Here is a 13485-nt window from a genome sequence, read left to right as displayed (position 1 = left end):
AGTAAGATAACCTGACTTTAAAATGTTTAAAAGATATGAATAGACTAATTAAAGAAGAAACACTAATGAGCATATGAAATGACACTCAACATCATTAGTCATGTAAAAACTGTAAACTAAAATAAATAAATAAATAAATAAAAATAGAAAAAAAATAAAAAAAAAAACTGTAAACTAAAATTATGAGATACCACTGTACACCCATTAGAAGGCCCATAATCAAAAAGGAGAGAAAAAGTGTTGGTAAGGATGTATAGACACTAGAATTCTCCTACACTGCTGATAGGAATATAAAATAGTATAGGCACTTTGGAAAACAATATGGCAGTTCCTTAAAAAATTAAGCCTACCATACAACCTACCAATTCCATTTTTAGAAAACTACCTAAGAGAAATGAAAGCACAGGTCCACACAAATACATGTAAGCAAATGTTCATGGCAGCATTATTCATAAAAGCAAGTAACTAGAAATAATCCAAATATCCATTCACTGGTGAAACAAAATGTGTTACATCCATAAAACTGAACACAATTTAGCAATAAAAAAAAAAAAAAGAATGAACTACCGAAGACATTCTACAACATGGATGTACCTCAAAGGCATTAGGCAAAGTGAACAAAGCCAGACACAAAAGACTCTATCTTGTACAATTCCATTTGTATGAAATGTTGACCAGAAAAAGCAAATCAATAGTGACAGAAAACAGATGAGCGGCTGCTGAGAACTGGGAGTGGGAATCGGTAGAGACAACTGGAACAGACTAAAGGTTACAATCTTGCCTTTTGCAACAACATGGATGGAGCTAGAGTATAATGTTAAATGAAATGAGTCAGTCAGAGAAAGACAAATACCATATAATCTCATTCATATGTGGAATTTAAGAAACAAAATAGACAAGGAAAGGAAAAAAAAAGAGAGAAAGAAACCAAGAAATAGACTCTTAATTATATAAAACTGATGGTCACCAGAGGGAAGGGAGGTGGGCAGAAGGGGGAAATCAGTGATGGGGATTAAACAGTACACTTAACATGATGAAAAAAAGAAAAATGAAACGATTAAAAAAAAAAATCATGTGCTAAAATCCTAACCCCCAATGTGATGATATTAGAAAGTGGGGCCTTTGGGAGGTGACTAGGTCATGAAAGCGAACAACTCATGAATGGGATCAGTGCCCTGTAAAAGAGACTCCAGAGATCTCTCTTTGTCCTGTCTGCCACTTGAGAATACAACAATGACTATCTAATCATGATGAGCACTGAGTAATATATACAATTGTTGAATCACTATATTGTAGACTTGACACTAATAGAACACTTTATGTTAGGTATATTGGAATTAAAATTAAAAACTTAATTTAAAAAATTAAAAGAGAAAATGATTATCTGCAACCCAAAAGAGGGCCTAAACTAGAACATGAGCAGGCAGGGACTCAGAATTCCAGCCTCCAGAATTGTGAGAAAGAAATTTCTGTATTTTATAAGCTCTCCAGTCTATATAATATTCTGTTCTAGCAGCCCAAATGAAATAAAGACAATGGCCAACACACCTGGGGGCATCTTTTTGGTAGTGATGGGAAATGTTCTGAACCTAGACTATGGTATGACTGGCACACTCTATAAGTTAGCAAAGACATTAAAATAGTTATCTTAATAACATTCCATATGTCCAAAAGGTTAAGTAGATTAATGAAAAGTACAGAAAAGGCCCAAATCAAACTTCTACAGATGAAACAAAACTGTCTGAAATGAAAAATACACTGAACAAGATTAGGGGCAGATTAAACAGTACAGAAGAAATAATTAGTGAACTTGGAAACAAAGCAATAAAAATTATCCAAAACAAAACACACATGGAAAAGAAGACTATGGAAAAAAATGAACAGAGAATCCAGTGATCTATGAGACAGTCTTAAGATGCCTAGTGCATGTGTAATTATAGTCCCAAAAGGAAAGGGGAGGAACAGAAAAATAACAGCCACAAAAATCACTAAATTCTGGTCAAAAATCAAATTTCCCCCAAAATGCACAAATACTCCTATTAGAACAAGTTAGAATTTTGGATTCCTTACATTTGAGCACAGCATAAATGTTAGGTTTCTTCCTGTTCCCTATCAAACAAATAATTTGAATCTAAGTAAGTTAGTAAATGATTATCCACTGTCATATTAAGAATGAAAATTCACTTCAATAGTTTAGATTTGCATTCTTTTAAACTGTGTATTTTGGAGTGCCTGGGTGGCTCAGTTAATCAAACGACTCTTGATTTCAGCCCAAGTCACCATCTCAGGGTCAAGAGATCAAGCTCCCCCTACTATGTTGGGCTCTGCGCTGGGCATGGAACCTGCTTAAGAGTCTCTCTCTCTCCCACCCTCTCAAAAACAAACAAACAAACCACAACCTGGGTATCTTAAAGTTCTTTAGTATTTCCCCCTTTGCTTTCATATACCCTTATTTCCTCAGAATTCATTCTCTTGAAATTTGTCCACTTATTTAAAAAATGAATAATAAAGTATAAGAAATGAAAAGTGAGAATCCACCTGAAGTCTTGCTAGTTGTGCAGTCCGGGCTACTATTTTATTGTATGGTTCCACAATTTTTGCTTTCATCCTAAAGAAAAAAAAAGAGAAGAGTAATGATAAAAACATCTTCAAAATATCAATGGTCAAATTTCTTTCTACTCCACTTATTTACAAAATGAACAACAGTACCTATCAACAGCTCCCTGTAAAGCCCCAATTCTTGTCTGCATCATCTGAAGAACACCTAGGAAAACATAACAGCTTTCGTTACTTTACAAATTTACAAGGGCTCCAATCGGGCAAAATATATATATATATATTAAAAGAAAAAAATCATATATATACCCATACCCATAGAAAAATTTCCATTTTTTTTCTGCCACCATCATAACCTAAGCAACCGGTATCTTTTACCTGCACTATTGTTAAAGCCTCTAACTAGCCCCCTCCTCCAATCCTTGTTCCAGTAAAGAAGTCTGACAAATAGAGAGTGACTGCATAAGGAGCATAGGGTGTTCCACTTTGGGTGATTAAAAAGTTCTGGAACCACATAGTAATGGCTACACAACACTGTAATGTAATTAATGCTACTATATTACATACTTTACAATGGCTAAGTTTCATGTTCACGTATTGTACTAGTCACAAAAGAAGGAGCCTGAGGGCACTTTAAAGGGGTAAACTGTAGCACAATATTCCCTAAAACCCTTCCATGGTCTCCCCTTTGCTTCCATGTCAAAACTGAAGTCCACAACTTGGTCTTCAGGGCCCTGCACCACCTGGAAATGGTGTACTTTCTCTCCAACACCTCACCGCACCCCCAAGCTCCTACTAGATAAACACCCACTGTTCCTAAAGCCTCAGTTTAACAGAAACAATCACTAAAAGATCCCCCAACTAATTTAGATTTTCTTGTTATTTCCTTCCTTAGCATACATTTCCTTCATGGCACTAATCCCATTAGGTAATTACATATCCGCTTTTCTATCTGTTTAATGTTTTACTCTTTCACTGACTATAAATTCCTGGAGGTTAGGGAAAGTATATTTCTCATTCACTACTGTATGACCTGAGCCTAAATCAGACTACTTCCAATGGCAATGAATGTTTGTTAACTTCATTATATGCTAGATAAATCATACACATGGATAGTAAGGATAGTATCACCTTTACTCTCCACATACACAACATGATGGTTAACTTTTTACAAAACTATAAGAGTATTTTCAGGAAGATAGATCTTAATTTTACTATTTTACATACCTGATAACAAGCTTTTCAATATTACAGTTGTAATTATTTTGAATTTCATTCTTTAAAACTCAGTTCTTACATTTAACAGGCATAGCCATAGTTTAAAAACATAGTATTCTAAATAAACTTAGGTTTATTTACTTAGTTCTATAACTCCGTCATATATTAGATGAAGTAATACTAGAACTAATAAACATTATCAGGTACAAATAGGCTTTAGTATGGCTTAGTCCAATAGAATCCAACCGGAAGATTCCCATTTTTCTGCTAGTTTTATGATTCGTTGATCTTAGACCTCCAGGAATGAACTGCTCTCGCTTGTTATCATCATATCCTTACATCTTATTCTCTCCACAAGGCACTCTCAATTAGACTTTCATACACACTCCACCAAAACAGATCTTATAGAGGTCACCAGAAATCCCCAAGGTGCCAAATTCTACTGTCAGTTCTGTCTTTACCTTGCTCAAATCCTCTGAAATTCAAAACATAGTCACACCACTCTCTCCCAACAATATTCTTTTTCTCTAGGGTGCCAAGTTGTCACACTCCCTGGGCTTCTTCCTATTACTTTTTTTTTTTTTTTTAAGATTTTATTTATTTTTGAGAGACAGAGAGAGAGAGGCAGAGACACAGGCAGAGGGAGAAGCAGGCTCCATACAGGGAGCCCGATGTGGGACTCGATCCCGGGACTCCAGGATCACACTCTGGGCTAAAGGCAGGCTCTAAACCGCTGAGCCACTCAAGGATCCCCCACTTCTTCCTATTACATTAGCAGTTCCTCCTCTGCTAGAGTCCTCCAAGATCTGATGTTCAGCCAGTTTCACTTCTCCATCTACCATCTCTCTTAAGAATTTCACCCAATCCTGGTGTTTTAAATACTATCTGTTCAATAAAATACCAATCTTATACATACACATCCACACATATGTACGCACATCTACATAGACAGATTTGACCTATGCCTGCCTGCCTATGTATATACACACACACACACTCACACATACACACACCTATGGACTCGAACTTTCTCATATCAAATTTAAGATGCCCAAGATAACCTCTGTTCCACCCTTCCCCATCAAAATTATAATCCTCTCCATTCTGACCCATCTCAGTTTCCTATACCATCATTTATCTCATTTTTCAGACTAAAATCTTGGGAATCACACTTGGTGACTTTTGTCCCCTCTACCCTTTCATCTCCATCACCAAACCCTATCAGTTATGCCCCCATTTTATCCCACCCATTTCCCTCTCTTCACATCTACCATTCTAATCCAGAGCACCATCAACTCAACTCTAATCTTCTAGTATCTTCTAAATTGATACCCCTGATTCTACTCCTACTGTCCTACAGAGCCATCAGAAAAAGCTTTTACAGCATAAATCTTACACAACATACCCCTAATAATAAAAAAAAAAAAAACCTTCCAATGGTTTACCAGTGCATTTAGAATGAAAATCAAACTTCTTTTCCAAGAACCTCATCTATAATTCTTTCCTTCATTCATTAAATTCCCCTCATACCGGCCTTCGTTCTGCCCCTTGTACATCCCAAGCTAATTACTACCTTACCATTTGAGTTCTCAGCTCAAATGTCATCTTCTCAAAAAGGCCTCCCCTGATTATCCTTGCTCCCTTTCCTTAACCCAATCATCCATTTTATTTTCTTTATGGGACTTAAAAATATTTGAATTTTCCCATATGTGGGAATTTCGTCTGCTTCCCCACATTGGAAGAACATTAATTCCATAAGAACAGTGACTTCTATAGTTCCAGGTCCACAGGACCTAAAAAGCTCTCAGTTACTGTTTGAGTGAACAAATGAAGGAAGGAATGAGGACATCTCTTTTCAATACAATAGGGTTAATTAAATATATCTCTAAATGCCATAAGAACAGGGACTCTATCTTTGTTATAGCTATTGGGAACCTAGCAAATTCTCAACTAACATTTAAATGAATAAATGAATGAAAACAAATAGGGGTTAATTTTTAACAAAATAGGTTCAATAAAAGTAATTCCAAACTACCTATGTGGCAAAAAATTTAAATATTTGGGGAAAAATGCAGACGAAGCAGAAGTTGGCATAATATTCGTTTCCAAATACAGATAACACTTATTCTTCGGCCATTTCAACATTAAGTGCTTAGAAATCCACACCATGCCAAAATGAATACTAAATCATACTTTGATGTTTTATGTTCAAATAATCCAGAGAAGATGCTCAGATTATCACAAGAACTCAGAGAAGGCAGCCTTTGTACCTCATATACTTATCCAATGGACAGTCATTCTAATTCAGTCTAACCATTTATTTTAAATATTATAATCACTGAAAAGCATTTTGGAAAAATAAGCACATTATAGACCTAATTGCATTTAAGAAAACCACAATGAGAACTATTTCTGTTGCAATGATGCATCTACACCTAAATACACTCAGAATCAATGTACTACCAGCCATTCTTATGGGTTTGACAAATGAAAAAATCACTTACCATTTGTTTAAAAAAAATTCAACAATAAAACAGGATATTTACTGCTTCCAGAAACACATAAAATATTATGAGATTAAAAATAAATAATTTCCAATTGCAAGTGGTCAGTACTTAAAGCTTCTGAGTTTTCCCAAGAAAACAGTCTGCTAATCATCCTAAATACTCAAGTAATGAACTATCATTCTCCCAAATACTAAGTTCTTCATTAGGATGTCTGAGAAACAGCATACATGCTGAGAATAAGCTAATACCTTTGAGTGTGTAAGAAATAGTAGGGGAGGGGATCCCTGCATGGCTCAGCGGTTTAGCGCCTGCCTTTGGCCCAGGGCGCGATCCTGGAGCCCCGGGATCGAGTCCCGCATCGGGCTCCCTGCATGGAGCCTGCTTCTCCCTCCTCCTGTGTCTCTGCCTCTCTCTCTCTGTGTCTATCATAAATAAATAAATATTAAAAAAAAAAAAAAGAAATACTAGGGGAAGCATTAAAGAATATTGCATCACAGAAAGTAATATCCTTCTTCCTCAAGAATTTGATCAACATAGGGAAAATCACTTAAATATTCCGTATTTATAACATGTAATTGAATTTAAATCAAGATAGGATGAAAAATTCATAAAATATTTATCCAATCAGGATGTCTGGGTGGCTCAGCACTTGAGCGTCTATCTTTGGCTCAGGGTGTGATCCCAGGATCTGGGATAGAGTCCCACACTGGGCTCCCTGCAGGAAGCCTGCTACTCCCTCTGCCTATGTCTCTGCCTCTCTCGCGCGCGCTCTCTCTCTCTCTCTCTCATGAATAAATAAATAAATCTAAAAATAAAAAAAAGGGAGGGATCCCTGGGTGGCTCAGCAGTTTAGTGCCTGCCTTTGGCCCAGGGCGCTATCCTGGAATCCCAGGATCGAGTCCCACGTCGGGTTCCTGGCATGGAGCCTGCTTCTCTCTCCTCCTGTGTCTCTGCCTCTCTCTCTCTATGTCTATCATAAATAAATAAATAAATCTTTAAAAAAAAAAAAAAGGATTTAGCCAATCAAAAATAGTAAGGCTCATTAAAAAATCCCAATTATTATTATTTTTTAAAGATTTTATTTATTTATCAATGAGAGACAGAGAGAGAGAGAGTGAGAGAGAGGGAGAAGCAGGCTCCATGCAGGGAGCCCAACAAGGGATCCCAGGTCTCCAGAATCACACCCTAGGCTGAAGTCGGCGCTAAACCTCTGAGCCACCCAGGGATCCCCTATTATTATTATTATTTTTTTAAGATTTAGAGAGAAAGAGTATGGCGCACAGGCAAGTTGAGTGAGGTGGAGAGGAAGAGCAAGAATCTCAAGCAGACTCCGAACTGAGCACGGAGCCCTGAGTCGGATCCCCTGGGTTCATGATCTAAGCCAAAATCAAGAGTCAGAAGTTTAACTGACTGAGCCACAGGAGTCTCCAATGCATCATTCATTATTCTATTATATTCTCATTGAAAAAGTTTCAAAGAAAGCCAAAAATAAGAAAAATATTCAAGCCTACTTCCACTATTCCTCACTCTGGTGGTTTTGATGTTTTTGCTAATTAACAATTTTCTGTTAATTTTCTAGAGGCACTAACTATGCACCAGGATTGTCCTAACCATTTTTCTAATTCACTTAGTCCTCAAAATAGCACCATACAGGAATATTTTAATACTCCTCCTTTATAGATAAAAGGGAGGCACACAAAGGTTAAATAACTTGTTCACAGTCACATATCTATTAAGTGACAAAGCAAGGATTTGAATGCAGATAGTTTAGCTCAAAGGTCAACAAAATTTTATTCAAGTTTTGTTGGGACACAGCCACAATCACTTACATACTACCTGGCTGCTTTCACTCTGCAACCACAGAGTTTAGTAATTGCAACAGAAATGGTATGGCCTGCAAAGTCTAAAGTATTTACTATCTGACCCTTAACAGTAAAAGTTTGCCAATCCCTGCTCTAGCTCCATCTAACTTACAGTTACTTAATGGAAACATACCTTCCAAAGACTCAATCCCAGTTGCTTGTGCTAGCAAATCTTCATGTCTTGCAACAACCTGAAAATCAAGAATTTTCTGTAAGTATTAGGTATTTTTCTTTATAGCCACAAGGTAGAACTAAAGGTCTCCCTCCATACAGGAAGGCGCAAACACTAACACAAAAGAAAAGTATACAGGTGATAAAGGTATACTTGAGATGAGTTATTAGCAGAAACACAAACATGCTTATAGTTCGACATAGAGCCAAAAAAGACACAGCCTTTTCACTATCCCCTTGCTTTCCTAATGGAAGGAGCCTGGGGAGTTGTGCCAAAATTGAAACTAAAAGAAAACAAAAACAACAACAACAAAAAAAACCCAGGCTAATTCTTGCCATGCTGTTGTATGCTTTTCCCATAAAGAATGTTTTCAAACATTAGGTTCTCTTAGTTCTTGAACTTAATTCAGCATCATCAAGACCACATTCTAATCTGAAAAGATAAAGTAGAGTCAGTACCCAACTATTCCTGAGTATCTCTCTGCTTTCAGTTTCCTAGGGTCATGTGAAAAATCCCCATGCAAGACTGATTTTTTTTTTTTATGAAAATTAGGGCAATGTGAATGACCACATCAAAAACCCAAAAAGTTTAAGAGTTAAAGACCACATGTAAGAAATTCCTAGATACATCAAGAAATCATGCAAATCTTTAGAGTAATGCAAGAGTCTTTATCATTTTGTACTTTTTTTTATTCCAATGAATAGGGAGTTTCCTATCCAGGCTGTAAACTGAAGCTCCTAGTCAGCAAGGATTCATTCACTGGAACCTCCACATTGTCCTATATCAGGTATCACTTATTTTATCAAGTCCCTCTCTCTAACATCCATCTAAAATAAGTGTTACTTTTCAGTCTCCTATGTCTGTTAAGATTGCCAGAGTATGTCTGAATTCTCCCCAGTCCACTGATATGGTCATCAATTTATCTATGCATCTTAACAAGACTAATTTTAATTCTCTATCCTTTCTCCTGTGTGAAGAATACTTTGGAAATGTTGAAAATCCTAAAGCTACATACACTTTCATAAACTCCCCTTCAGCCAGCTGGATGAATTTTCAAGAGATCTGGAAGACAGAAAGGAAAGGAAAGCTATCTTCCTGTTACTGTTTCAGCTAGTAATGAGCAAGGTCCTGAGACCTGAGAATTTAGAGATGGCTGGAATAGCCGTATCAATCATTCTAGAATTTAGTTACTAGATACCCCAAGGCAGAATTGCAGCAGTGGTATAGGAGGTAATGGCTGGAGTTTCTAGGCCTCCACACTGCATCTATGAAAGTAGATCTTTCAACTCAGTCCACTGACTTCAGAAGCATCCAGTCCTCAGTATTAAACATCTTCCTGCTTTAAATACCTAGAGTGGTTTCTATTTCTTGTCCTATGCTCCAACTAATACATACCTCAACACATGATATTTAAAAAGATTTTTTATGGGTTTAATTATCATTATCCCAATTTTGCTTCTGCAGAAAAACAATTATAGCAGGTTCAGATCTTATTCTAGGCCTCTACTTTATATTCCAAACTATTATAAGTGTAATTTGTCCCCTGTAAGAGATGTTAAATAAATTTTTCGTCTTTATTGATTTCTGCAAAGAAGGTACTGCATGCAAGGAAAAAGAAAATACTAATCATATTACTCAGCCATAAAAAAGAATGAAATCTTGCCATTTGCAACGACGTGGATGGAGCTAGAGTATTATGCTAAGCAAATTAAGTCAGAGAAAGACAAATACCATATGATTTCACTCATATGTGGAATTTAAGAAACAAAACAATTGAGCATAGGGGAAAAAAACAGAGAGGCAATCCAGGAAACAGATTCTTAACTATAGGGAACAAACTGTGGCTTGCTGGAGGGGAAGAAGGGGGAGGATGGATGATGGAGATTAAGGAGGGCACTTGTGATGAACACTAGATGTTGTATCTAACTGATGAATCACTAAATTCTACACTTGAAACTAATAATACATCATAGTTAACAGACTGGAATTTAAATAAAAACCTGCAAAAGAAAGAAAATACCAACCATAAAAAAGAATTTCAGGTGGCTCTTAGAAAAAGCCACCCCTGAGAACCCTAGGCAAAGTGCATTCTCTCCTGCTTTTATGAACACTTTGTACTAGTCTAAATAAAACAGGCATCACTTGCCTGTCATTATTTCTGTCTGTATCTGCCATTGGTTGGTGAGTCCTTGGAGAGCTGGAAAATATGTTCATTCTTCTATCCTCATAGCCTAATGCAAATCCTGACAATTAAAATATACGATTAAATGTATAGTTAAAACATATAATATATAATATATAAAGTTAAAGGAATCCTAGAAGTCATCCTAGTCCTAAGCTACTCTTTTGATTGATAAAGTACAGCACAAAAAATTTAAGTGAACATGTCTCATGTTATAACAGATCCAAGTTTCCTGGTAAACAGTCCATATATTCATGCATTTTTTCACTCATTTAAATATTTGTCAAGTGCCTACTCAACAGACAAAAGCCAACACCAGGAAGTATACTATAAAACTCCCCATAAAATTATAGAATTTTAGAAGAGGAAGGAACTCTTAAGATCTTCCACTGTCATCTGTTCCTCCTTATTCACTCCAACTCATTTAATAGATTTCCTTTGTTAAAAGCAAAACTCAAAGACATTAACAGATAGGAAAGGTAATAGCACAGCTGAGATTAAGACCCATCTCCTGGATGCCTGGGTGGCTTGGTGGTTGAGCGCCTGCCTTTGGCCCAGGGCATGATCCTGGAGTCCCAGGATCAAGTCCCACATCAGGCTCCCTGCCTGGAGCCGGCTTCTCCCTCTGCCTATGTCTCCTTCTCTCTCTGTGTGTGTCTCTCATGAATAAATAAATAAAATCTTAAAAAAAAAAAAAAAAAAAAAAAAAAAGAGCCACCTCCTAATTCTCCATACTGTGTTCTAGCTACCACAAATTTATCAACTTTCTAGAATTTCAGCAAATGTTACACTTTGTGTTCATAAAGTGGGAAGTGCCAATGTGAACTTCCCAATATGTCTTTCACTGTTCTTTTTTATTTTTTTTTTTTAATTCATTCCCAGGACTCCGGGATCACACCCTGAGCTGAAGGCAGACACACTTAACTACTGATCCACCCAGGCGTCCCTTACACTGTTCTACTTCCAAAATTTTGTTTGCTATTATTTTTACCAAAGACTTCCTATTTTTCACCCACCTATAGTCACTGCACATCAATTAGGTGGGGCAAACAAGGGATGTCCAAATACTTTTGGAGAGGGGGGTATGTTCCTTTTTCAACTAACAAAAAGTAGTTTATGGAAAACTTTGCAAAAACATACCTTGAGAAATAAGCCACACTCCTAAGTTGCACATTTCCTCATTTAAATACATGTTTAGATTAAATAATAAAAGGATTACAAAGTGATAAATTATCACTGTAGGCTGAAGAAGCCAGATGATCCAAAAGATTGGAAATACCTGTAGGTGTAGCTCTTTATCCAACTGACTGATTCCTTGGGCAAGTTTTGCTAGTTGTTCAGCAATTACAGCTTGATGGATAGACTGGGAAGTATAAGTCTTGACATCAAAGTCTTCATTTAAAAAATCACTGTAACACTCTAGAAAAAAATAAGCAAACTCTTTAAATACTAATTGCACTGCAATAAACCACAGCACACAACAGAACAAGTATAATCATAGATAACATACTCTGAATCTTTTTATACATGAGAACTGTTGTAAATGAGAAGGAATGGTAACATTCACAGAGAGCTTACTGTGGGCCAGGCATTGACCTACACACTTTAAACATAGTAACTCATTCAATCCTCACACAACTCTGTTCGAACTATCAAATATTGTTTCCCCCATTTCACAGATGAAGAGACAGGTGAAGACAGGGCATGCAACCTGTCCAACCTGTCTGAGATTTTAATTCAGGCACCCGAGCTGCAGAGCCCACACTATAAACCCCTATATTACACTACGAAAAGTTAACTTTTACCAGTGAGTTAAAAGGAACATATTAAGTAGAAGGTTAAAAATTAACTACTAACTGCAGGCTTTAATGCAAGAAAACAAGGTCACTGATAATGACAACAAACCAATTCACTATATTTGGTATTTATGATCTCTTGTATCTCCAATGCACAAATGCTGTCATAATAAAGTGATTCTGGAATTATGATAGAAGTAGGCAAATACAAACTTATAGATATTACTGAAATTAGGGATATATGGGCGAAATAAGTAGAAAGGGAGACTATGTTCAAAACACAGCCTTAATAAACACAAAGAAGAAGTGATGCTAGATGCTAAGGCATCTTTCCGTACAGAAACCCAAAAATCTGTAGGTAAAAGATAAATAGAGTTAAGAGTTAAAAAGTTACATAGAAGTGAGCTCACTGTAGGTATAAAACCACTATCTTTGACCCATGTGATAGATACAGGTAAGATCACCCTGAAGAAATTATAAAACTAACCAACAAAATAGAGTCCTTACAAGAAAACTTCTAGTGTCTCTATCCACTAAAAAGTACACTCCATGAGAGCAAGGGCTTTGTTTTCTTTACTCCCATGTCCCTAGAGCATGAACAACGTCTGACACATGGTAGGTGTTCCATACAGGTTGAATGGATGAATTCATCTATATACCTGCTGGAAGTAGCATTCTGCAAAGGGCAAAGACTCATTCTTGATGACTCTTAAAGTGAAAGAAAAGCTGCTACTTTGGCCTTAATTCTGGGAACCTCATTTCCTTCCAGTCTGCCAAGGAGTTTTCAGGATTAAAGATTCTTCAAGGCAGCCAAGTGAAGAAGGCCACTCCAAGAAGGTTTAGAGGCGGCAAATGCCATAGCATATTTTGAGAAATAAGGGCACCGCCGACGTCAATGTGTCTAGATCACACTGTGTGTGTGCTGGGCAGAAGGGACAAGAATAATAGAAAACTGAAGTTCTAAAAAAAAAAAAAAAAAAAAATTGAGGTTCCAAAGGAAGACTGAGAGCAGTTTAAAAAGAGACTGGTATGACTTCTCAAATGTTTAGACTATATCCCATTGAGGTTAAAGACAGGAAACAGCACTGTCATTTGTGTTTTAGTTTCTGGCGGCATCATGGAAGATGACTGAAAAGGAATTAGTCACACGGTGGTATGCTGGAACTGGCTCCTGCTGGCTCCTGAGAGTCAA

At 36.7% G+C, this 13485-nt stretch overlaps 1 protein-coding gene across 1 annotated transcript in view; it reads right to left on the bottom strand.

The window, feature by feature from the left end:
* COG5 (component of oligomeric golgi complex 5) overlaps positions 1-13485 on the bottom strand; it is a 298141-nt gene that overhangs the window by 281675 nt on the left and 2981 nt on the right. The window contains exons 2-5 of the mRNA XM_038562706.1: positions 11777-11916; positions 8277-8334; positions 2710-2764; positions 2539-2608 (exon numbers count right to left, since the gene is read on the bottom strand). Of these exons, the coding sequence (XP_038418634.1) occupies positions 2539-2608; positions 2710-2764; positions 8277-8334; positions 11777-11916 (323 nt within the window). The remainder of the gene's footprint in view (positions 1-2538; positions 2609-2709; positions 2765-8276; positions 8335-11776; positions 11917-13485) is intronic.

Source organism: Canis lupus, chromosome 18 (genome assembly GCF_011100685.1).
Source record: "Canis lupus familiaris isolate Mischka breed German Shepherd chromosome 18, alternate assembly UU_Cfam_GSD_1.0, whole genome shotgun sequence".
NCBI classification, from domain to species: Eukaryota; Metazoa; Chordata; class Mammalia; order Carnivora; family Canidae; genus Canis; species Canis lupus.
The sequence above is the reverse complement of the archived record's forward strand: the minus strand, read 5'-3'. Positions and strand labels throughout refer to the sequence as shown.